The sequence below is a fragment of the Mustela lutreola genome, chromosome 2 (genome assembly GCF_030435805.1).
Source record: "Mustela lutreola isolate mMusLut2 chromosome 2, mMusLut2.pri, whole genome shotgun sequence".
NCBI classification, from domain to species: Eukaryota; Metazoa; Chordata; class Mammalia; order Carnivora; family Mustelidae; genus Mustela; species Mustela lutreola.
Genome location: NC_081291.1, coordinates 156687494 through 156714674, shown reverse-complemented (window position 1 = coordinate 156714674; position 27181 = coordinate 156687494). Strand labels below are relative to the sequence as shown.

Here is a 27181-nt window from a genome sequence, read left to right as displayed (position 1 = left end):
TTTTGTATCTTAAATTTAACCAAACAAAGGCTGAAGTATATTATTTTCATGATGCCGTTTCTTAACAAAATTTGAATGAATTATAATTCCATATATTCACAAGAAGATTTTGGCCTTTACATTAGATTTCATCCAGTATATTTTAAAGGAAGTTGGAAAGATTTGTGCTTATTGTGAGGCCAGTTTATTAATTTTAAAAATTTTATGTGTTTTAAGCTTTATGTGTTACTAGATCTAGTTTACTATTTTTCAGTTGTTCTCTTTTGGGTTGTATATTAATACAGTTGCTTCTCTAAAAAAAATATTTGTAGCTGTGTATTTTAATGTTTTCCTTAAAATTACATGTATATAGATAATGTTTGTAGTTTGAGTTCCAGGTCATGAAACGAAAGATAAGCTTATCAAAATTTTAATGTGGTTAAATTTTTTTGACAACAATTTTTTAATTGAGGTGTAATTCACTTGCCATAAAACTCACTCTCTTAACATACAATGCACACATCGTATATATTCACAGATTTGGGGAACCATCACCACTGCCTAATTCCAGAATAGAATTTTAAAGGTTTTTCTGGGTTTGTTTTCTTGTCCTGTCCTTCCTTTCCACTTGATACACAAAAAGTTGGTATATCTTGACAGAAAATTTGTTACTGTCCTAAAAGTTTTCAAATGTGGAACTAAAAGACCAAGATAGAAGAGAAAGGAAATGAAGTATAATTAGGGCCCTTAAAGCAAAAATTCTTATTTTATAGAAGAAAGCGTACTTTGACTTTGACATACATCTTTTGTTGAAGCTTTGGTGTAGAATCTTGAAATAAATTGTCAGTCATATGCAAAATCTATGTCAGTTTCTTAAAACTTGAATTGAGGAAGGAAATGCTTTGTACCAACATGGCAAATACTTCATTATAATAAGAACATTTCTGTTTCTTCCTCTCATACAACTTTGTTCATTGTACTATATCTTTCTCTGAGAGGTGGAAACTCTTTCGGGAACTGCCCTGATTTTGTGTGTGTGTGTGTGTGTGTGTGTGTGTGTATTGAAGCAGCGTTGATAGTGTTTTGATAAAAGCAGATTTTAAAATTACTGTTTTAATCTTCCATAATTTTCAAGCCATTTTTCAGTATTGTTAGTGATGTATGATACTGTTTTTCTTTTAATTGAAACTTGTGAACTCTTTTTTTAAATTTTTTAAGATTTTATTTATTTATTTGACAGACAGAGATCATAAGTAGACAGAGAGGCAGGCAGAGAGAAAGGGAAGCAGGCTCCCCACTGAGCAGACAGCCTGATGCAGGGCTCCATCAAGGACCCTGGGATCATGACCTGTGCTGAAGACAGAGGCTTTAACCCACTGAGCCACCCAGGCGCCCCTTATGAACTCTTATTAAATGGAGATATGTCTCCCTAAATATACGGTTTATTCATTGTGTTAACTGGTTGGGAGGATTAGTTTGCACTATCATTGTATATTGCTTTTTACATGGGATGTATTGTGGGTGAGAATGTGAATCTGAATAAGTACTCAAAAATGCAGTTGCTTGTAAATATAACTAAGTTTTTGTCAAATCCCCAGTGACCCAGAAAAGGGTCTGCCAAGGGAAAGGGGGAAATGAAGCACTTTTTCATTCCTTAGAATATAAAAAACTCCTTGACCAAAAATCTGTCGCAGAGTTTTGAGACCCATTAAAACAAAAGTTTAATGAGGAAAAAAAAATACTTTATAAAAATGGATTTTTTCTAGTCAATAGGTACAAATTATTTTAAAATATTATCTGTAGAGTATTATACATTATAGTGCTAATGATGATACAAAAAATGTTTTCCTTATATTTTTTCCCTGTAGGAAAAGTAGCCATCAAAAAAGAAGATTTGTGTAACCACAGTGGCAAAGAAACCTGGTTTTCACTACAGCCTGTTGATTCCAATTCGGAGGTTCAGGTAAATATTAAGGCTTAGCTGATGTGAGAGACTGTCAGCATACAGAAAGTAAGTGGAAAACAAACTATACTAGTTTCTGTAGACAGTGCTTGTCATACATTAGTTTAAATTCTGGTAACAAATATTATAGACCTTTACGTAAAATGTAACTGGAAAGAAATGCCTTGTCACATGAATTCAAAAACAATGCACATTGTGGGTGGGTGTCTGAGTTTGGGGAGGTTATACTGGGGGGACATTTCCTGTTTTAGTTCTTTTGTTTGAGTCGCAGTGACAGATTATTAATTTTTTTTAAGATGGGAAAATTTTTTAAGAGAAAAAATGTGTTTTATTAATTCTGACTTTGAGGAGAGTCCTAGAAGTCTGTGATTTCATCTCTTCTAACCAGGATGTTCTGTTTACTCTTTTAATAAACTAGTCTTGGGAAAATGTTATTCATTCAAACCATGCTTGAGCCCACCTTGCAGAGCCTTTCATTCTTACACCCACTCTTCCTGTTCCTCACCTTTCTATTTGAAAAGATGTCATTACTCTTTTTAAAGCTCTTCTTTCCTCTTGCCAAAATAAGAGGTCTTACAGATCTATATGTGAATAAAGATGTATGTTTAGCCAAGTAGCTTAACTTTCTGTTTGTTTTTGAAAGTCTGAGTTGCTCTTAGAAATTGTTATTTCTATCTAAAAGGAGTCCTTTTTTTTTTCCCCCCAAGATTTTATTTATTTATTTGACAGGCGGAAATCACAAGTGGGCAGAAGCAGGCAGGTGTGGGGGGGAGGCAGGCTCCCTGCTGAACAGAGAGCCCCACTTGGGGCTCAATCCCAGGACCCAGGGATCATGACCTGAGCAGAAAGCAGAGGCTGTAACCCACTGAACCACCCAGGCACCCCTAAAGGGAATCCTTTTTTTGGTAACTGTTTATTTATAAAATACGGTAAGGATTGTGAAACCATTGTGAAACCTGAAGACGACATACTGCAAGCAGAATTCTTCCTCTCAAAGAAGTTAAAATTTGCCACTGTGACTCAAACAGAAGTTTAAGACAAGAAAAAAGTGCTGCATATACACCCACAGATATTTGCAAATAAAGTGCCTGTGTCTCTGTGTCCTCCTAATGTCTCAAGCATTCTCTTTAATTAAATTCTCAAAAACTTAAGTATTTGTATATAAAACCCCTTCTTAAGTACAAAATACAATTGAAACTTTTGTTCACTCGACCTCATTTTAATGTTCTTTTCTTCCCATTTGGCAATAACTGAAATTCACATCACACTTAGCCACTATTGTGTACAACCCAGGTGAGAGGCAGTTTGACAAAATAGAAAAGCTTTTACACTAGAAGTAAAAAAATTTAGGTCCTAATTTTCATATGTGGTTACTTCACTGACCTTGAATTTTAGTTGTATAGAATGGAAATGAAAGTTGCAATGTTGACTTGTATGATTGAGAGAATTAAGTGAAATATCTTTAACAGCAGTTGTGAAAGCTGTCAGTTGCTACACATATGTAAAATACCTGTCTACTGGCAGTCGCTCAGGTGGTCCTTTCCATTTCCATAAAATAACTTTACCCAAAGGCAGATAGGAAAGTTTTAAAGTAGCAGTTTTCCTTTTTAATTATTTTAACAGAAAGTAAGATAAGGGGGTTACTGGGTGACTCAGTCATTGGGCGTCTGCCTTTGGTTCAGGTCATGATTCCAGAGTCCTGGGATCAAGCCCCACATCGGGCTCCCTGTGCACCAGGAGGCCAGCTTCTCCCTCTCCCACTGTCCCTGCCTTTGTTCCCTCTTTTGCTGTGTCGGTTTGTCAAATAAATAAATAAAATCTTTAAAAAAAAAAAAAAAGTAAAATAAGAAAAGGCATTAAGAATTTGGTATAAAATGAAATTTGAGGATTATTTTAAGATGTAGTTTATTGAAGTTCCAATAAAAATATAAACATAAACTTGCTAAAAGATTTAAGGCCCCCAACTCTCAAAAAGTAGAAATCTCTCTAGACTATTCTGTGTAATTCTTGGAGATGGTATTAGAGATTAGTATTGGATGATAAGCTTTTATTTAGTGATATATGTAAAGCTCATCTCTGAAACATAAAAATTCTGGAAATAACACTTGATTGTAGAGATAATGTCAGCATTTTTTATTTGATATAAGTGATTTTCGTGACCATGAGTTATTAACCTTTACATGTCTTTTGCTTAAATGATAATTAGTAAGTTTGAATTCTTTAAAAATAAATTTTAGGAGGAAGAGTACTTCAGTGGGTGGGAGGGATACAGAACACCTTTCAAGTTAATATGGTACTATTGGAAATGTTGTTCAACCCCAAAACTGATCTAGAAATACCACATTAACTTTGTGAGCCTAGAAAAGGTAGAATAAGCAGCCTATGATTCATACACATCCTGCTTTTTAATAAATTTGTTCACTTGGATAAAGTTTATAAAATTTTACAAAAATATGGAAAGAATAGCAGTTGGTGGAGCCATAATAGAAAGCTATGGAAAGAATTGAGTTCAGTAGGAATTCCACCTAATAATTACTATTAGTGATTAAACGGTATATATGAAGCACAGTATTACGTACTTAATGTACATTTTTTCATTTAATCTTCAGAAAAGCATTATGAGGTGTAGGTAGCATTACCGCATTTTATAAATACAGAAAATGGATTGAAAGAGGTTAAATGACATCTCCAAAATCAGAGCTTTTAGGTGATGAAGCTGTGGTTTCAATAGTGATCTAGTCTGAGTCTAAAATTCCTAACCACAGTGCTTTACTGCTTTTCACTCTTGTAGTTTTGATCGTGAAAAGGCTTCAGCATATTATTAGGAGGGGACACATCAAGTATAAGGATCAGAAGCCTACTCAAATTAGCTCCAAGAAAAAGGGAGGGGCATTTGAAAGTTCCTGGGGAACTTGTTGGTATAATTGCAAGAACTTCAGTATGCTCAGTAAGAGCTGACATTTACTGAGGAGCTGCCTTTGAGGTGGAGGTCAGGTATTTATTTATTACAACAATAAACTAGATACAGTTCACAGAGTCAAAATTGTTTATAAGAAGATTGTAATTTCTCATAAAGTATCCTGAAATATTGGGTGGTTTGTTTGTTTCTGCTTGATCACTACATAAAATAATTGGCTTGTTCGGCTCAGGTCATGATCCCAGCGTCCTGGGATCGAGTCCCACATCGGGCTCCTTGCTCGGCGGGGAGCCTGCTTCTCCCTCTGCCTCTGCCTGCCATTCTGTCTGCCTGTGCTCGCTCTCTCCCCCTCTCTCTCTCTGATAAATAAATAAAATCTTAAAAAAAAAAAAAATAATTGGCTTGCATTTGGGACCAAATAAAAAATATATATTGTATTTTTACACTGTGGACTTCAACTCAATGCAGCCTTAGATACTGCAAGGGGCACCTGGGAACTGAGATCCCCTGATTGATTTCTTCCCACTTGTTTGCTCACTGTGCTTATTGAGTAGAAGTACTCAACTGTTTAAATAGTGTTTTTTCCTCTCTCTCATTTTGTAAAATGAATAATTAATATTCTCTCTCTGTTTTGTCCTGTCATTTTAATATTATTCGCTTTGCAAAATGAAAAGGAAAAAACATTAATGATGATATTCCCTTGTATTTTTGTACATCTGATGAGATTATGTCTTTCTCACTTCTGCTTCTCTTTAATCTCTTGTTGACAGCTAAAAAAAAATGCCCACATCAGTCTTTGAGTTTACATGACCATACAGCCCCTCACTTTCTGAGATCTAATTTAGTTTTCTGCCACAATTTAGAGAATTTGACCCAACTAGGGTCAGATGTCTGCTGCATTCTAATTGGTATGATGGGGGTGAAGGGGTAAAGTCACTGTAGTGCAGTCTGTTCTGGGGCTTTGGGAGGCATGATCCCTAAGAAAGGGGTTTAAGTAAAGGAAATGATTGGCATATCTACTTCAGAAGGGAAGAAGATGTTTCATTTCCTAGCTCTACTACTAATTGTCATTTGTATCTAAAACAGTTGCTAACCTATTGTTGTCTGAGGCATGAGAACTTCAGTGTATAGGATTCCCTTCAGTTCTGAAGTTGTAGGGAAGTAACATGCAGAATGTAATTTAGCCTTGAATTGAAAAGATCCCAATAGTAGGAAAAAACGGGTTTTATACCAAAACAGTTGAAAGTTACAAAGAACACTAAACCTCTTAACTTGGACTGTTTCCCAAATCCTTTATTATTGCTGTTAATAATGTCAGTTATTTTCAGTTTTCTTTCCAGACATTCAAGACATTATCAATATTTCATGAGTGCATTTTCCTACACTTCTTTTTCTGTTCTTTTTTTGTTTTTGTTTTGTGGTTATTCCCTGTATATTGAAACATTCTCTTCTGAACCCACTCTGATCTGCCTTCATACCCCACAATGAGCCAGAGGGAGAGCACAAAGGGCTCTCATTAATGTTACCCATGAGATTGTGTTAATAAGTCTGGTGGACATTTTTCAGTCCTCCTCATATATGATCTTTCAGTAGCTTTTCATAATGTTGACCATTCCTTTTTGAAGCAGTCTTTTCCTTAATTTCTGGTTGTGGTTACTGTCCTACTTCACTTGGTGTTCTTTCTACTATTCTTTGCCACACAAATGAAGTTAATTTGGATTGTGTTGGTGCCTCTATTTATACGTCCTCTTTTGGCTTCAGTTATCTGCAACCATGCTGTTAGCTGTATAGTGCTGGAACTCACAACAAACATGAAATATTTTTCCTTTCTTTAGTTCTTAAGTACTGTGATAAAGAGCATGCCTTCACATAAGACTGATCAAACCACATCTCTTATATGGAGAGTTGGTACTCTTATTAGGGCTGTATGTCTCACATAACTTGTACAAGCAGTAAATCTAGATATGCTATCAGTCATGTCTTCGAATTACCTCATTACCAACAAGCTTATCTTGAACTTCTGGATCATGCTGTAAGTTATTGATTGTTTTATGGTTACTGTTTTTTTTAGTATGTCCTCTCCCCTACCTATTTAAACAAGTGTTAAAAATAACATATGCAGTGATTATACCTAATAATACATACATCTGTTTTTTTAACATGCCTGATTAAAATATAATGAATGTAAAGGTGTAATTCATTGTTTCATGAAGAAACTTCATTTGTAAATTTGTAAACATGAAATAACAAAGGAGCCATTCTAGATTGTGATAAGTTAAGTCTTCACAGAGGAAAAACAGATTCCTCCGTAAATAAGAGAGATTAAGTAAATCCTTTATTTTGTTTTTCATCTGCTAGTCAGTTGTGTCCAAAATGATCTTATAGCTAATTACTATATATGAAAATATGTGGAAATTACAAAGTTGGGATTCCCCCCCCGAATGAAGAAAATTTCTCACCAGTCGAAATAATACTGAGTTCTTTTATGTGGAATGGTTACTATAATTCAGTGTTTTGTGATAAAAACTTAAAAAAAAAAATAAAAGCCTAGACCGAAGTGTGTGCATTGGGTTTTTCCCAGATACCTATAATACATCTGAATTTCCCAAACTGTATGCAGAAATTCATATGATATCTTCTATATGGTACTATTAAAATGATCACAGATTTTTCGGTGTGAACTTTTATAAAAGTATTTGAAGTAAAGCTAGCATATTATGAAACCTTCAGACCGTGCCAGAGTAATATAAGTTCCTAAATATGCTGTCTAGTATAAATTAATGTGATATAATTGCATGTATCAACCTAATGTAGTCATTGCTATAAAAGGCATGTAGTATTATAATAGTTCCTAAAAATTTGGTTTACTTTAAATAAAACGTTTAGAATACAGTGCCAAGTAATTTGGTCTTCCAATATTTCCCGACATATGAAAGTAACTTTCATCATTGAACCTCCCTTAAGAGATTGGATAATAAGAATGCAGTTGTGGGGTGATGGATGTTGGGGAGGGTATGTAGCTGTGGTGAGTGCTGTAAATTGTGTAAAACTGATGGCTCACAGACCTGTACCGTTGAAACAAACAATACATTGTATGTTAATTTAAAAAAAGGAAGCAGTTGTGGACCAAATCACATTGCATGTTTATCATCAAGCATAGTTCTTGTCAGAATCTTGTAGTTGCTTCGTTCTAGCTAATGTCTCCTTTTTTTCTAGTTGCTTTTAAGATTTTCTTTTGATCTTTTGCTTTTACTAGTTTTACTATGCTCTGCCTACTTATGGTTTTCTTAATGTTTTTTCCTGTGGGTGTTCCTAGGGGCTCTTAAATCTCTACCTTGATGTCTTTGGTTTTGGAAAATTCCAGGCAATTATTTCTTTATTTTTTTTTCCTTCACTATTTTTTCTGTCTTCTCTTCTGAGACTCCCATTATATGAATAATAGACCATTTTCCTATGTTTCTTATGTCTCTTATGCTCTCTCCCTATCTGTGCTTCTTTGTGGATATTTGCCACTGACTAATCTCCCATTTCACCAATTCTTATTTTGGCTATGGCTCATTCATTGTTAAATACATCTTCATTTTGGTTATTTTGTTGCCCAGTTCTAAACTTTTCATTCGATAAACTTCTTCAGATTTTTTGCTGGGTTTTTCATTTTGTTGTCTACCTTAAAAAAATGTAAGCATCTATCTTAACTGCCTCTTGTCAGTTAACTCCAGCATCTGCATCTCCTGCTTTTTGTTGGTTTTTGTTTTCATTTTGTTTTTTGGTGTATGGTCTTGTATGGCATGCTTCATAATTTTTGATGGAATGCTAGACATTTAAAAATATGAAATATTTTAGAGATAATTTGAAGCTGTGGATGACAAGGTCTTTTTTTTCCTTCAGAGAAGATTTACTTACTATCTACAGGTGATCACCTCAATCTAGTTAGAGATTCAGCTGATTTTAGGCCAAGTTTTAGTTTTTGTAAAGGCTGGTCAGTGTTGTTCACACTTACTCCTTAGGCATAGTCTTTCAGAGATTGCAGCAGAAAGCCTGCCGTTTTGCCAGTGGCACTCTACCTTGGTGGACCCTGGACTCCAGTTTTTATATCCCAGCGTCATTAGACTGTAGACTGTTTTATTTAAGTTCTTCAGCCTTTCAAGCCACTGCTGAAGTTAGGGAGTCTCATGCAACAAGCTTCTTCAGATGCCCCACCAGCAACATCTACTTATATCTCATTGGCCAGAATTGTATGATATGACTGTCCCTGGTCACTGTCACCTGGCTTCAGAGGAGACTAGGAAATGTTTTGCTGAACTCAAAACTACCCTGTCCAAAAAACAAAAACAACCCCCAGAAAAACGAAAACCACCAAACTTGTTTTGCTACAATCCAGATCTATAAAATGGTAACAGATATAAATGAAACTAAACTTTTGTGTGAATGTATTAAGGAATTCTAAATATTTTTTCCTAAAATGTTGATAGATTTGGGCTTCTAACACTAAGAAGTAGCTTTAAATAATTTTTTAAAGTTTTGTTTTGTTTTGTTGTGTTTTGTTTTTGCTAAATACCAGGACACATTGGTAGTAGAAATTTTAAAAATCTGGGTGAGCAAAAAATTCTGAAATCCTACCAACCAAAGTTAACTTCTAGCAATATTTTAGTAGATGACCTTATAGTAAATTTATATAGTAATATATATAGTACATTTTATTTTTACAGATTAACATTATATTATACAACCTGATTTGTATCTTACTACTTTTACTAAGTATCATGTATATATTCCCATGTTTAAAGTATACAGTGAGGTAGTGTTTTACAGTTTAGAAATTATAATTTCCTTGATTTAGTTCGTAGTGCTTTTTCATTTTAGTGTCCTACCCTAATAATAAATGTCTTGTATCCTGTCTACACTCTTTTCTTGACCCAATTAAATATACAGTTACGTTATTGTTGACTAATACCAAAGGAAAGGTCTTTTTTTTTTTTTTTAATAGATTTTATCCATTTATTTGACAGAGAGAGAAATCACAAGTAGGCGGAGAGTCAGGCAGAGAGAGAGAGAGAAGCAGGCTCCCGCTGAGCAAAGAGCCCGATGCGGGGCTCGATCCCAGGACACTGAGATCATGACCTGAGCCGAAGGCAGTGGCTTAATCCACTGAGCCACCCAGGCGCCCCAGGAAAGGTCTTTTTAACAGAGAGTAGGAATAATGAACATAATAGGTAGGCTGTGACTCAGTGATATTGATTCCTGGTAGAATCCCATTAAGTAGATACTTTTTTTTTTCTTTTAATATCTAGACTTTGCTTGATACAGTGCTATGATTTTTAGTTGTGCATGAAATTATTATACTTCTACTCTGTTTTAACAGTTTCTGTTGTTTTAGAAATAGAATAGATTCTAGACATTTCCTGAGACACAGTTGGGAATGCCCTGTTAGCATTAAAATTTCTACCATACCAATACTATACCATACCAATTTCCACCATACAGTTTCTACCATAAAATGCATACATGTTGGGGCGCCTGGGTGGCTCAGTGGTTTGGGCTGCTGCCTTTGGCTCAGGTCATGATCTCAGGGTCCTGGGATCGAGCCCCACATCGGGCTCCCTGCTCCGCAGGAAGCCTGCTTCTCTCTCTCTCTCTCTCTCTCTCTGCCTGTCTCTCTGCCTACTTGTGATCTCTGTCTGTCAAATAAATAAATAAAATCTTTAAAAAAAAATGCATACATGTTAAAATAGTAAAACTGCTTTGAGATTCAAATGTTGATGCAGTTGGCTAGGCTCATTCACTAGGCAAGTGACAGCATAGATGATTCAAAAATCTAGTTGAGAAATATGAAAAATTACTACATATCATGGACTTCTTCTGGATCACTCTTAAATAGCAGGGGTCTTTTTTTTTTTTTTTTTTTTTTTTTTTAAGATTTTAGTTATTTATTTGACAGAGAGAAATCACAAGTAGCCAGAGAGGCAGGCAGAGGGAGAGGGGGAAGCAGGCCTCCCTGCTTAGCAGAGAGCCCGATATTGACCCTGACACCATTACCTGAGCCGAAGGCAGAGGTTTAACCCACTGAGCCACTCTGGTGCCCTAGGGGTAGTGAGTTTTAAAGCAGGATTAATGAAAGACCTATTTCATAAATTTTATATGATTTTATAAATATTTGTGCCTGGACTTTTTTTTTTTTTTTAAGATTTTTATTTATTTATTTGACAGAGAGAGATCACAGGTAGCCAGAGAGGCAGGCAGAGAGAGAGAGAGGGAAGCAGGTTCCCTGCTGAGCAGAGAGCCTGATGCCGGACTCCATCCCAGTACCTTGAGATCATGACCTGAGCCAAAGGCAGCGGCTTAACCCACTGAGCCACCCAGGCGCCCTGTGCCTGGATTTTTAGTGGAAAATTTGCTTGATATAGTTCCAGTTCCACCTAACTGCCAGTTTTGCTCCTACTGTTGCCTTTGTTTCTTTAGAGTTTAGCTTTCTCATGCAGACTTTTGCATTGAGATCCATCAGTCAGTGTTTATTGCTCATCACTTAGTATCCGTCTAACCTTGAGCTTTGTAGTTAGCAGACCTCAGATTCACTCTCATGGAATAAACACCCATAAAATAGTGAGGCTGATTCAAGTTAGATGCCTGTGAAAGAATGTCTAAAAGGGGTTGTTCCAAAGAGGAACAGTAGCTTGATAATGAACTTTCTTACCTCTGATGAAATTACTTAACGTCATCAGCCCCTAGACATCCACAGCCCTGAAATCTCCGCCGTGGCAATTTGTCTTGTCAGCTGGGTGGAGGTAATCCAGGACTGATCTTAACCACTTTAGAATTGCTCATAACCAGTTTAGAATTGCTCATTGCCAGTGGCTGGGTGGAAACCTCAAGCTCTCTATTATATTGTTTCTAAACCTTTGTTTCATGAGTTTATAGTTTACTTTAAATTTATACTATTGAATTTTTTAAAAATCCATTTATTAATAGTTATTGAAGAAAGCACTTACTTATTTTCAGTATCCCATTTTTTCAGTAATGCTTTTGGTTGTATATTGTTATCTTTATTTATTGTCTCCTGAACTAGACTGTGAGCTTCTTGTAAGGAGTGATTGTGTCTTATATATCTGTTGATTCCTGGCCAGTCCTACAGTGCCTGCTAAAATATTATAGATATTCCATGAATCTTTAATTTTCAGAAAACTGTTGACAAATTAAATCTTACTAGCTTTAACTCAGTTTTATTGTTTTAGAATTGTATTTCTCTTGACCTTTAATGATATTGCCTCTGTTCTTATTGATGGTGTATCTTTTCTGGAAAAAACATTCTACATTTTATAATCTGCTAAATCTTCTTAAAACATAAGTACTGTCTTTTTTTTTTTTTTTTAAGCCATGGTAATTGAGATTCATAAATATTCTTTGAACTGGGCTTTAAATTCTTTGATTGGAGTACCATGTCTGATATGAGCATTTGACTTCTAGTTCTACATTGTTGGTTATTAGTCATTTAACAAGTACTTTATGTGGGCAAAGCCATGTGCTAGGGATCACTAAAATATAATTAGTGAACAACTAGATATTATTGGTACCATTGGAAAAAGTACTTACCTTTAGTATTTGGTCAGTAAAATAGACCTTTTTTTTTTTTTTTTTTTTTTTTTCTCATTTTAGGGTAAAGTTCACCTTGAATTAAAACTGAATGAGCTGATAACAGAGAATGGAACTGTGTGCCAGCAGCTTGTTGTACAGTAAGCATATTTCTTTTACCAAAATCAGTTGGAAATAATTCTGCATCATGTATGCTTTGAATCTTAAGACAACACCTTATTTTATATACTTCAGAAACTTTTTTTGAGAAATGAAATTCTGCTGTGTCATTCCTTTATTAAGTTGATTTCCAGTTTGTCTTCTCATAGCCACTCAGGCTGTAATAGGTCATTAATTCGTTCAACTTTATGTATTGAATGTGGGTTAAATGATAGAGATAGGCAGTAGGCTGTTACAGGATCCTGGGTAAGCATAGCTTGTGCTCTGGCAGAATGGAGTTGGAAAGCCTTCCTGGTGGTGGGCCTCTCGAGATACTGAAATTTTAATCACAGAGCTGAGCATTAGGAACCTTGAGACTTAAACTAAATGGCTACCTTGGGATGTACCAGTACTGATTCTTACCTACTTTAAAATACCTCTTTTGCCCTCAAGTCATTTTTTGTGTCTCAGACTTTAATCTTCTAACTTCTCTGGAAGTACAAATTTCCAAGCCAAATCCTCTGCTTTTCTTGTCCATCCAGACTTTTCTTATGTTATCAGCAAACTACTGGATGTCCCTGACTTCTTCTGAATGCTTTTTCTTTGTCTTAACTGATGATCTGAGTATCCCCTGAGTTACTATTTCCTCTACTGCCTTCTCAGTTAGAGGCTGTTTCCTACTGTGCCCACTTACCTTAGGGTGGGGTAAGTGTTCCTCTCCTATTGCTGCTCCAGTCTCTAATTTCTTATCCTTATTATGAACACCCCAGCTCCTTTGAGGCATTTTCCCTCTCTCTCTCCTTCTCTCCTTCTTTCTTCCCCTCTCTTTACTTATTTATATGTATTATATATCTAATATTACTTTTTTTAGAACTCTATTTAAATAAAGGTTGCATATATGCAACATGATCCTTATTAATGTATTAGTGTACTTCCTAAGAATAAGGATATTCTTTTAAATAACTCTAGTACAGTTATCAAATTCAGGAACCTTAACATCATTACACTAAAAGTATAATGTACTTTTATATTCTAATACTTTATATTTTATATTCTAATACTTTAATCTACAGTTATTATATTTACTTTTGTCAACTGTCCCAGTAATATCCTTTAAGATAGTTTTTTTCTCTGCAAGAAAGGATCCAGTCTAAGTTGTATTACATTTAGTTTATGTGTCTCTTTAATCTCCTTAACCCGTAATAATTTTTAGCTTTTCTTTGTGTTTCATGTTATTGAGATTTTTGAAGAATATGGCCAGTTTTGTGGGGTTTTTTTTAATGTTTCTCAGTTTGGATTTACTTACTAAAAACAGCTCAAGATTTGTTTGTAGTATTTTCCCCCAGACTGAGAGCATGTAGTCAAAGTGTTTGAATTAGTCCCTTCCACCACTCCCTCCTTGCTCACTTTGGTTATATGATAACATTTGAAATAGTTGGTTTGTTTGGTCTGTTTACAGTCAGTTTAATGGGGTTTAAACCTCAGACAGGGTCTTGGAAAGGTTCGGGAGGGGAGTAGCCCCAGGCCACGCTGCCAGGGAAGGAGGGGGCAGAAACCAAACAGGAGCCTTCTCAATCCACGATCTGCATCACTATGTCTTCTGCTCCCCTACCAGCTTTTTAAAAATTGGTTTGTCCCTCCCATCCTTGTTATTTACTTTTATTTTTTTTAATATGTAGAATATTAGCATAACTTCAGAAGTCAAAACTCTACTAGAGACATTAGTCAGAGATATGTGTAGTCCTCTCTCCCTACACTCAGCACCAGGAAACCATGACCTGATTTTAGCCCTATAGTTTTTGCCTTTTCCAAAATATCATATGAACAGATTCATGTAATATGTAGGCTTTTGCAGATGGCTTCTTTCACTTATGATAATGCTTTTGAGATTCATCTGCATTGCTGCACATATCCATAGTTAACCTTTTTTAAGGCATTACTTCTTGTCATAACTTGGTATAGATACTGTTATATGACAAAACAATGCATGAAACCCAAATTCATACAGAAGTAGTAGAATCTGGATTTGAACTCTGACAGTTTGATTTTTTTAAGCTTTTCTTCTGAGATAATCATAGGAATTGCAAAGTAGGGAAGGGTCCTGTGTACTTTTCACTCAGTATACCTTATATAACTTATATAAGTTATATCTTATATAACTATAATAAAATTTAAAAACCAGGAAATTGACATTGTGCAGTGTTCAACATATTGTATGTCTTTTATCGTATTTGTAGATTTGTGGTAACTGCCTCAGTCAAGTTACAGAACTGTTCTGTCACCATAAAGATATCCCTTATGCTACCATACTATTATAGTCACACCCACTCCTTCCCTCACTACCATCTGTAACCTTTGGCAACCTCTGATCTATTTCCAGATCTATAATTTTGTCATTTCAAGAACATTATGTAAATGGAGTCTTACCATATATGACCTTTTGAGATAGGCTTTCTTCAATCAGATCCATCCAGTCATGTGTAATTTCTTACAGATAGAATATAGTTGGGTGTCACTTTCTAAAATCCATTCTGCCAATCTCTTTTATTTAGTGAATTTATAGCATTTACTTTTAATGTAATTATGGACGTGTTAAGCTTAAATCTGGCATTTTTTGGTCTGTTTTCTGTTCTCAACTTTTTTTTTTTTTTTTTTTTTAAGATTTTATTTGTTTATTTGACAGAGATTATAAGTAGGCAGAGAGGGGAGGGGATGCAGACTCCCGGCTGAGCAGAAAGCCCAATGTGAGGCTCGATCCCAAGACCCTGGGATCATGACCTGAGCAGAAGGCAGAGGCTTTAACCCATTGAGCCATGCAGGCGCCCCTGTTCTCTACTTTTTTCCTGTTTTCTTTTTCCTCTGGGTTCCCTGAATATATTTTTAGAATTCCATTTAGATTTTTGTGTACTGTTTTTCTATGTGTAGTATATCTCTTTGAATAGTTTTTCTAGGTGTGATTTCTTGGTGTTTTAGGTATTGCATTGTACATGTGTAACTATTAAAGTCTACTGGTATTGCCATTTTTTAGAATAAAGTGTAGAAACCTTACCTTCTTTTAAATCCCTTTTGTAATGTAATTGTCTTATATATTTTCCCTTTGTACGTTGAGATCCACATCAGTGTTAAAATTTTTGCTTCAGCAATCTAATATAGTTTTAAAAAATTAGAAAAGAAGGGAAAACTAAGTTCATTGTATTTACCCATATTTTTGCTCTTTCCATATTCATTTTTTGCTTACTGTTATTTTTGGATTCCTTCTTTGATCACTGTCTTTATGTTTAGAGAATCTCCTTTTACCAGTAGTTCTTTTAGGGTAGGTCCATAAGTGACATACATACTCTTTTAATTTTCCTTTTCCAAGACATTTTAGAATATCTTGATTTCTTTATTCCTGAAGGATATTTTCAGTGGATACAGAATTCTTTATTAACAGCTCCTTTTTTTTTTAGCACATGAAAAATATGTCACTTCCTTTTGGTCTTTATGGTTTTTTAATTCACTGTAGTTATTGTCCTATGCAGGTAATATGCTTTTTCTCCCTGGCTGCTTTCAAGAGTTTGTCTTTGTCTTTCGTCTTCTATGTGTTTCAGTTGGACTGTAAGGTATTTTGGCATAGATTTCTTTGGGTTTATCCTGTTTGATGTTTGATCAGCTTCCTGAATCTGTTTGTCTTTTGCCAATTTGGGGTATTTTTGGCTATTATTTCTTCTAATATTCTATCAGCTCTGTCATCTTTCTCCTCTCCTCTTGAGATTTAAATGGCATTAATGTTAGATCTTCTATTATAATCCCACAGGTCCTGAGGCTCTGTTCTTTTTTTTCTTTTCTTTCTTTCTTTTTTTTTTTTTTTTTTTCTCCAGTCTGTTTTCTCTGTTCATGTTGGGTAATTTCTGTTGTTCTGTCTTTTAGGCTCACTGATATTTCCTCTGTCCCCTCCATTCTACTGTTGAGCTCATCTATCAAGTTTGTTATTTTGGTTTTAAATGTCAGAATTTCCATTTAGTTCTTCTTCATATATTTTATATCTGAGGACTTTCTTTTCCTGATACTTTTATTTCCATTTATTTCAGATGTTTTTGTAAATGCTCATTGAATCATTTTTATGATGGCTGCTTTTAAATATTTGCCAGATAATTCCAACATCCATGTTGTCTCAATGTTTTCATTTGCTGATTTTGTTTGTTTTTTGGTTTTTGGCTTTTTCCATTTAAAGCTGAAGATTGGTATTTTGGTATGATAAGTGGTTTTCAGTTTTACTCTGGACATTTTGCGTATTATGTTATGAGACTCTGGATCTTATTTAAGTATTCTGTTTTAGCCAGACTCCTTGACACTCTCCTAGTAAATGGAGAGGAATTGCCTATTCATTACTGTTAGGTGCAAATAGAAGTCCAGGTTCCTGGGGCACCTGGGTGGCTCAGTGGATTCAAGCCTCTGCCTTCAGCTCTGGTCATGATCTCAGGGTCCTGGGATGGAGCCCGGCATCGGGTTCTCTGCTCAACAGGGATCCTGCCTCGCCCACTCTCTCTCTCCCTGCCTCTCTGCCTACTTGGGATTTCTGTCTGTCAAATAAATAAATAAAATCTTTAAAAAAAAAAAAAATCCAAGTTCCTGACTCATCCTCTGCTGATACCCCTGGAGGAGAAGTGAGAAGAGTTCCTTATTACTGCTGAATGGGAGTGGTAGTTTAGGCTCCCCTTAGTCCTTTCATGTGGCCACTCTGCCTGGCATGGGGAGGAGGGCCTCATTACTGCTCCATTGTGGCCTCCACTGACATGATGGTTGAGAGGATTTAGTAGTTAACCCTGTAGGTGGTGAAGGTCTTGCCTTCCTACTAAGCTTTCTCTGACATCACCCCAGCATGAAGGGAGAGGAGTGCATCATTGCTACCAGGTGGGGATGAAAATGGTCTCTGCTGACACCATTGGGGGAAAGGGCCCATTAGAGCTTGTTAAAGATAGAAGTCTAGGCTCTCTCCTCAGCATTTGGTCTTTGTTGATGGGGGTTTGGGTGGAGCCACAGTATTTTTAATGGCGTTTGATTAGAGTAAGAGGTTTTTTATTTTTTTTAAATGGCTTCTCTCTTAGTAAGCTGCCCAGTTCCTAGTCCTTTGGCTAGAGAGAGCTAGCTGGCTTTTTCTTAGAACACTTTTTGTCTATGCCCACTGGTGGTGTTCTAGGTTGGTGGCTTCTAGCAAGCAGTCTAAGATACATAAAGTACAAAAAAAAAACCCCAGGGAATTCACTCCCATATCTTCCCTTGGGTCCCAAGATCTCTTAACTGGTTTGCTTCTCTTCACTCCTCAGAGTTTTCTTATGTTTGTTATATATTTAATGCCCAAGATTTTTAGCTATGCCTAATGGGGGAGGACTAGAAAGGCATGCATCTACTCCATCTCAACTTGGACCTGGAAACCAGTTTTTTTCTTCACAAGTAGTACTCCATTTGTTTACCTATTCACCAGTTGATGGATATGTGAATTATTTCCAGTTTGAGGCTGTTATAAAGAAAGCTGCTATAAATGTTCACAAATAGGTCTTTTTATGGGCATATGGTGGTCTGTATTCTTTCCTTCCTTCTTTTCTTTTTCACTTAAACCCACACGATCCATACTTACTGGCCTGTAGTAGCAGAGCTCCAGTAGCAATTTTGTGGAATTTATTGTTGATTTCTCAATTTTTAGAAGTATTTTGGAGTCCATGGTATTCTCTCTTCTTCAGTAATGCTGCAGGTGTAGTTTTTTTTTTTTTTTAAGATTTTATTTTTTTATTTCACAGAGATCACAGGTAGGCAGAGAGGCAGGCAGAGAGACAGAGGGAAGCAGGCTCCTCACTGAGCAGAGAGCCTGATGATCCCAGGACCCTGAGATCATGACAACCAAAGGCAGAGGCTTAACCCACTAAGCCACCCAGGTGCCCCTGCAGGTGTAGTTTTATGTGTTGTTTTCTCTGTGTCGTTTGCTAAACTTATGGTTGGGAGGTAAAGTGTGGGAAGGTTCATATCCTAGCAGTTACTACTATCTTCAAGACCTAGAAGCTCCCCACTGCAGCATTTCTTAAATTTCAGTAGGACTTCTGTCTATCGATCTTTACCACATTCTTACCTGCTTTTATTTTTCACTTCCCTCCAGGTTGTTTTCCATGATCTATCACTGTAATCATTTTTTTCTTACAGGTTCTCTAACTTCCTTGTTCTTTTCTTTATCTGTCTTCTTTATCTGGAACAATCCTAGTATGAAGGAACTCAGTCTCTTCCTTTGCATTCAGTCTATAACCTATTATTGATATAGAATGTCACACAGACTGATTTTACTTTGAACGCATGATCACAGACCTTTCGTGGGTACCTAAAACTTCCTGGAGTTTTACTGTGCTTCTCTAGTAACACCTATGAGATCCACCATCACTTTAGACTATAAATTGGTCACATTTTTCTGATTCTAAATCTGCAAACCAGTATTGGCATCCATCTTTTTGTCCTTATGTTATAGTAGAAGAGATGCCCCCTTTGTTTCTGAGAGTGAATTCTGAGTTCTTTTCTCCTACCTAAGGACTTTCCTTCTTCAGTTATTCCTTCTTCTGTTTCATCAGCTTCACCTTCTCTTTTAGATTGTTCTCATCAACATGTAAGACATGTGCTAGTGGGGGGAGGAGTCAAGATGGCAGAGAAGTAGCAGGCTGAGACTACTTCAGCTAGCAGGAGATCAGCTAGATAGCTTATCTAAAGAGTGCAAACACCTACAAATCCATCAGCAGATTGAAGAGAAGAAGAACAGCAATTCTAGAAAGAGAAAAACAACCACTTTCTGAAAGGTAGGACTGGCAGAGAAGTGAATCCAAAGCAACGGGAAGATAGACCCCAGGGGGAGGGGCCAGCTCCCAGCAAGGGGTGAACAACGGAGCACAAAATCAGGACTTTAAAAGTCTGTTCCGCTGAGGGACAGTGCTCCAGAGGCTAAACCGGGGTGAAGCCCACGTGGGGTCAGCATGGCCTCAGGTCCTGCAGGGTCACAGAAGGATCAGGGGTGTCTGAGTGTCGCAGAGCTTACAGGTTTTAGAACGGGGAAGCCGGCTACAGAGACAGAGCCAACAGTGAGCTCACAGCTCAGGTTTACCTTGAACCAGTCACAGGCTTGGTGAGCTTGGAGCACGGCCGGAGGTCAGGCAGACGGGAGTTACTGGGCGCTGTTCTCTGAGGGCGCACTGAGGAGTGGGGCCCCGGGCTCTCAGCTCCTCCGGGCCAGAGACCAGGAGGCCGCCATTTGTATTCCCATCCTCTGGAACTCTACGGAAAGCGCTCAGGGAACAAAAGCTCCTGAAAGCAAACCCGAGCGGATTATTCAGCCCAGCCACTGGTAAGGGCGGTGCAGTACCGCCTGGAGCAAAGACACTTGAGAATCACTACAACAGGCCCCTCCCCCAGAAGATCAACAAGAAATCCATCCAAGACCAAGTTCAACTATCAAGGAGTGCAGTTTCAATACCAAGGAGAGTAGCAGAATTCCAGAGGAGTAGAATGCAAAGCACGGAATTCAGGGCTTTCTCCCTATGATTCTTTAGTCTTGCAGTTAATTTAATTTTTTTTCTTTTTCATTTTTTTTTTTAAAGATTTTATTTATTTATCAGAGAGATAGAGGGGGAGAGAGCGAGCACAGGCAAACAGAATGGCAGGCAGAGGGAGAAGCAGGCTCCCTGCTGAGCAAGGAGCCCGATGTGGGACTCGATCCCAGGACGCTGGGATCATGACCTGAGCCGAAGGCAGCTGCTTAACCAACTGAGCCACCCAGGCGTCCCATCTTTTTCATTATTTTTTTATTTTTATTTTTTTTTCTCTTCTTCTGCTAAAATTTTTTTTAACTTTTAGCCTTTTCTTTTTTAATGTTTTTAACTAGTTTATCTAATATATGTATATATTTTTTTCTTTTTTATACTTTTCTTTATTCATTTTCTTTCTTCTTCTTCTTCTTCTTCTTCTTTCTTTCTTTCTTTCTTTCTTTCTGAACCTCTTTTTAGCACCTTTCTCCCCCCTCACGATTTGGGATCTCTTCTGATTTGGCTTAAGCATATTTTCCTGGAGTTGTTGCCACCCTTTTAGTATTTTACTTGCTCCTTCATATACTCTTATCTGGACAGAATGACAAGGCGGAAAAAATCACCACAAAAAAAAGAACATGAGGCAGTACCGAAGGCTAGGGACCTAATCAATACAGATATTGGTAATATGTCAGATCTAGAGTTCAGAATGACAATTCTCAAGGTTCTAGCCGGGCTCAAAAAAGGCATGGAAGATATTAGAGAAACCCTCTCGGGAGATATAAAAGCCCTTACTGGAGAAATAAAAGAACTAAAATCTAACCAAGTTGAAATCAAAAAAGCTATTAATGAGGTGCAATCAAAAATGGAGGCTCTCACTGCTAGGATAAATGAGGCAGAAGGAAGAATTAGCGATAGAGAAGACCAAATGACAGAGAATAAAGAAGCTGAGCAAAAGAGGGACAAACAGCTACTGGACCACGAGGGGAGAATTTGAGAGATAAGTGACACCATAAGACAAAACAACATTAGAATAATTGGGATTCCAGAAGAAGAAAGAGAAAGGGGAGCAGAAGGTATACTGCAGAGAATTATTGGGGAGAATTTCTTCAATATGGCAAAGGGAACAAGCATCAAAATTCAGGAGGTGCAGAGAACGCCCCTCAAGATCCATAAGAATAGGCCAACACCCCGTCACCTAATAGTAAAATTTACAAGTCTTAGTGACAAAGAGAAAATCTTGAAAGCAGCCCGGGAAAAGAAGTCTGTAACATACAATGGTAAAAATATTAGATTGGCAGCAGACTTGTCCACAGAGACCTGGCAGGCCAGAAAGAGCTGGCATGATATATTCAGAGCACTAAACAAGAAAAACATGCAGCTAAGAATACTATATCCAGTTAGGCTATCATTGAAAATAGAAGGAGAGATTAAAAGCTTCCAGGACAAACAAAAACTAAAAGAATTTGCAACCACCAAACCAACTCTACAGGAAATATTGAAAGGGGTCCTCTAAGCAAAGAGAGAGCCTACAAGTGGTAGATCAGAAAGGAACAGAGACAATATACAGTACAGTCACCTTACAGGCAATACAATGGCACTGAATTCATATCTCTCAATAGTTACCCTGAATGTGAATGGGCTAAATGCCCCAGTCAAAAGACACAGGGTATCAGAATGGATAAAAAAACAAAACCCATCTATATATTGCCTACAAGAAACTCATTTTAAGCCCGAAGAAACCTCCAGATTTAAAGTGAGGGGGTGGAAAAGAATTTACCATGCTAATAGACATCAGAAGAAAGCAGGGGTGGCAATCCTTATATCAGATCAATTAGGTTTTAAGCCAAAGACTATAATAAGAGATGAGGAAGGACACTATATCATACTCAAAGGGTCTGTCCAACAAGAAGATCTAACAATTTTAAATATCTATGCCCCCAACGTGGGAGCAGCCAACTATATAAATCAATTAATAACAAAACCGAAGAAACACATCAACAATAATACAGTAATAGTAGGGGACTTTAACACTCCTCTCACTGAAATGGACAGATCATCCAAGCAAAAGATCAACAAGGAAATAAAGGCCTTAAATGACACACTGGACCAGATGGACATCACAGATATATTCAGAACATTTCATCCCAAAGCAGCAGAATACACATTCTTCTCTAGTGCACATGGAACATTCTCCCTCAGAATAGATCACATCCTCGGTCCTAAACCAGGACTCAACCGGTATCAAAAGATTGGGATCATTCCCTGTATATTTTCAGACCACAGTGCTCTGAAGCTAGAACTCAACCACAAGAGGAAGTTTGGAAAGAACCCAAATACATGGAGACTAAACCAGCATCCTTCTAAAGAATGAATGGGTCAACCAGGAAATTAAAGAAGAATTGAAAAAAATCATGGAAACAAATGATAATGAAAACACAACGGTTCAAAATCTGTGGGACACAACAAAGGCAGTCCTGAGAGGAAAATATATAGCGGTACAAGCCTTTCTCAAGAAACAAGAAAGGTCTCAGGTACACAACCTAACCCTACACCTAAAGGAGCTGGAGAAAGAACAAGAAAGAAACCCTAAGCCCAGCAGGAGAAGAGAAATCATAAAGATCAGAGCAGAAATCAATGAAATAGAAACCAAAAAAACAATAGAACAAATTAACGAAACTAGGAGCTGGTTCTTTGAAAGAATTAATAAAATTGATAAACCCCTGGCCAGACTTATCAAAAAGAAAAGAGAAAGGACCCAAATAAATAAAATCATGAATGAAAGAGGAGAGATCACAACTAACACCAAAGAAATACAAACAATTATAAGAACATACTATGAGCAATTCTGCGCCAACAAATTTGACAATCTGGAAGAAATGGATGCATTCCTAGAAACATATAAACTACCACAACTGAACCAGAAGAAATAGAAAGCCTGAACAGACCCATAACCAGTAAGGAGATTGAAACAGTCATTAAAAAACCAAACAAACAAAAGCCCAGGGCCAGACAGCTTCCCAGGGGAATTCTACCAAACATTTAAAGAAGAACTAATTCCTATTCTCCTGAAACTGTTCCAAAAAATAGAAATGGAAGGAAAACTTCCAAACTCATTTTATGAGGCCAGCATCACCTTGATCCCAAAACCAGACAAGGATCCCATCAAAAAAGAGAGCTATAGACCAATATCCTTGATGAACACAGATGTGAAAATTCTCACCAAAATACTAGCCAATAGGATTCAACTGTACATTAAAAGGATTATTCACCATGACCAAGTGGGATTTATTCCAGGTCTGCAAGGTTGGTTCAACATCCGCAAATCAATCAATGTGATACAGCACATCAATAAAAGAAAGAACAAGAACTATATGATACTCTCAATAGATGCTGAAAAAACATTTGACAAAGTACAGCATCCCTTCCTGATCAAAACTCTTCAAAGTATAGGGACAGAGGGCACATATCTCAATATTATCAAAGCCATTTATGAAAAACCCACCACAAATATCAATTCTCAATGGAGAAAAACTGAAAGCTTTTCCGCTAAGGTCAGGAATATGGCAGGGATGTCCATTATCACCACTGCTATTCAACGTAGTACTAGAAGTCCTAGCCTCAGCAATCAGACAACAAAAGGAAATTAAAGGCATCCAAATCGGCAAAGAAGAAGTCAAACTATCACTCTTTGCAGATGATATGATACTGTATGTGGAAAACCCAAAAGACTCTACTCCAAAACTGCTGGAGCTTGCACAGGAATTCAGTAAAGTGTCAGGATATAAAATCAATGCACAGAAATCAGTTGCATTTCTCTACACCAACAACAAGACGGAAGAAAGAGAAATTAAGGAGTCAGTTCCATTTACAATTGCACCCCAAACCGTAAGATACCTAGGAATAAACCTAACCAAAGAGGCACAGAATCTATACTCAGAAAACTATAAAGTACTCATGAAAGAAATTGAGGAAGACACAAAGAAATGGAAAAATGTTCCATGCTCCTGGATTGGAAGAATAAACATTGTGAAAATGTCTATGCTACCTAAAGCAATCTACACATTCAATGCAATTCCTATCAAAGTACCATCCATCTTTTTCAAAGAAATGGAACAAATAATCCTAAAATTTATATGGAACCAGAAAAGACCTCGAATCGCCAAAGGGATATTGAAAAAGAAAGCCAAAGTTGGTGGCATCACAATTCCGAACTTCAAGCTCTATTACAAAGCTGTCATTATCAAGACAGCATGGTACTGGCACAAAAACAGACACATAGATCAATGGAGCAGAATAGAAAGCCCAGAAATAGACCTTCAACTCTATGGTCAACTAATCTTCGACAAAGCAGGAAAGAATGTCCAGTGGAAAAAAGACAGCCTCTTCAATAAATGGTGTTGGGAAAATTGGACAGCCACATGCAGAAAAATGAAATTGGACCATTTCCTTACACCACACACGAAAATAGACTCAAAATGGATGAAGGACCTCAATGTGAGAAAGGAATCCATCAAAATCCTTGAGGAGAACACAGGCAGCAACCTCTTCGACCTCAGCCTCAGCAACATCTTCCTAGGAACATCGCCAAAGGCAAGGGAAGCAAGGGCAAAAATGACCTATTGGGATTTTATCAAGATCAAAAGCTTTTGCACAGCAAAGGAAACAGTTAATAAAACCAAAAGACAACTGACAGAATGGGAGAAGATATTTGCAAACGACATATCAGATAAAGGACTAGTGTCCAGAATCTATAAAGAACTTAGCAAACTCAACACCCAAAGAACAAATAATCCAATCAAGAAATGGGCAGAGGACATGAACAGACATTTCTACAAAGAAGACATCCAGATGGCCAACAGACACATGAAAAAGTGCTCCATATCACTTGGCATCAGGGAAATACAAATCAAAACCACAATGAGATATCACCTCACACCAGTCAGAATGGCTAAAATTAACAAGTCAGGAGATGACAGATGCGGAGAAAGGGGAACCCTCCTACACTGTTGGTGCGAATGCAAGCTGGTGCAACCACTCTGGAAAACAGCATGGAGCTTCCTCAAAATGTTGAAAATAGAACTGCCCTATGACCCAGCAATTGCACTACTGGGTATTTACCCTAAAGATACAAACGTAGTGATCCAAAGGGGCACGTGCACCCAAATGTTTATAGCAGCGATGTCCGCAATAGCCAAACTATGGAAAGAACCTAGATGTCCATCAACAGATGAACGGATAAAGAAGAGGTGGTATATATGCACAATGGAATAGTATGCAGCCATCAAAAGAAATGAAATCTTGCCATTTGTGACAACGTGGATGGAACTAGAGCGTATCATGCTTAGCGAAATAAGTCAGGCAGAGAAAGACAACTATCATATGATCTCCCTGATATGAGGAAGTGGTGATGCAACATGGGGGTTTAAGGGGTAGGAGAAGAATAAATGAAACAAGATGGGATTGGGAGGGAGACAAACCATAAGTGACTCTCACAAAACAAGCTGAGGGTGCTGAGGGGAGGGGGGTTGGGAGAAGGGGGGTGGGGTTATGGACATTGGGGAGGGTATGTGCTATGGTGAGTGCTGTGAAGTGTGTAAACCTGGTGATTCACAGACCTGTACCCCTGGGGATAAAAATATATTATATGTTTATTTAAAAAAAAAAAAAAAAAAAGACATGTGCTAGTATCTCCTATCCTAAAAGGCATACCTCCCCAGACCTCATCTCCACCTGACTCTCCCAGCTACCATCCCCATTTCTCTGTTCTCCTTTGAAGGCAGATTTCTCAAAGTAAAATTGTCTGATAGGTACAGGGTTGTTTGTCTGTGTGTGTACTAGCTCTGTTCACACAGAAGGCCTAGAAGCAATGTCAGCCCAGGAGCAGTGAACATAGCATCCTTACCTTGGTTCTTACTTTTATTTTTAAAAGATTTTATTTGTTTGATAGAAAGAGAGATCGCATGTAGGCAGAGAGGCAGGTAGAGAGAGAGAGAGGGAAGTAGGCTCCCTGTTGACAAGAGAGCCTGATGCGGGATTCAATCTCAGAACTCTGAGATCATGACCTGAGCTGAAGGCAGAGGCTTTAACCCACTGAGCCACCCAGGCGCCCTTTACCTGGGTTTTTAAATATTATTTTCCAGGCAGTATAGTCCAGTAGATCTTTTTGTGATGATGAAAGTATTTTATAACTTAACTGTCCAGTATGGTAGCCACTAATATGTGGCTATTGAAAACTTAAAGTGCATTTTTTGGCAACTAAAGAATGGAATTTTTAATTTCGTCCAGTTTTAATTAATTTAGATTTAAATAGCCACATGTTGGCAAGTGGCTGCAATACTAGAGCTATTCCAGTTAAAAGAAATCTGAATTTTTTTAAGCATTGGCTGATTCAGGACTTGAACATGGAAAAATACAAGATGAGCTCAGAGCATCTGTAGAGTCAGAAAGTAAGAAAGTGCTAATAATAATAATGATGATGATAATAATGCATGCAGAAAAGACATTGAAGCCAGCTTGAAAGACCTCCAAGTAACTAAACTGGGACAATTTCAGCATCATAATAAATAATGAAAATTACAGAAGAAATCCATGAGGCAGTGCTATAGAATAAAAATCCATGAGCCAAAGCTGATATATAAATAAATAAACACATTGGGGAGAAAGGATTACTTTTTCTTTAGGAGAATTATAATTAATGAATGTAGGACAGATCATGGAAATAAAAAATCAACATTGGCATACTACAGTAATATTGCATCTTTGGATGCTAAATAAGTGGGCATACGTATGAAGGCAAACAGCATATTTGCATAGTCTCAAAGAATCTCCCCGTAGATGTCTGATAGATATAAACTTACCTGTGTGACCCAAGTTAATATCTTTTGTAATGAGACATCCAGCCTCCTAGTATGATGCATTGAGAAGGACACCAATATGCATAACTTCAGATCATCATGAGGAAACATCAAATTCAAATGAAGGGGTATTCTACAAAAGAACTGTCTAGTACTGACAAGATCATGGGATGAAGAAGAAAACTAAGGAAGTGTTTTAGGATGAAAG

The 27181-nt window shown here is 37.1% G+C and overlaps 1 protein-coding gene across 6 annotated transcripts in view; it reads left to right on the top strand.

Annotated features, from left to right (window-relative positions):
• Positions 1-27181, top strand: part of RASA2 (RAS p21 protein activator 2) — a 142125-nt gene that overhangs the window by 41594 nt on the left and 73350 nt on the right. For all 6 annotated transcript variants that reach the window (XM_059163909.1, XM_059163908.1, XM_059163913.1 and 3 more), the window contains exons 4-5: positions 1848-1942; positions 12510-12586. In XM_059163909.1, the coding sequence (XP_059019892.1) occupies positions 1848-1942; positions 12510-12586 (172 nt within the window). The remainder of the gene's footprint in view (positions 1-1847; positions 1943-12509; positions 12587-27181) is intronic.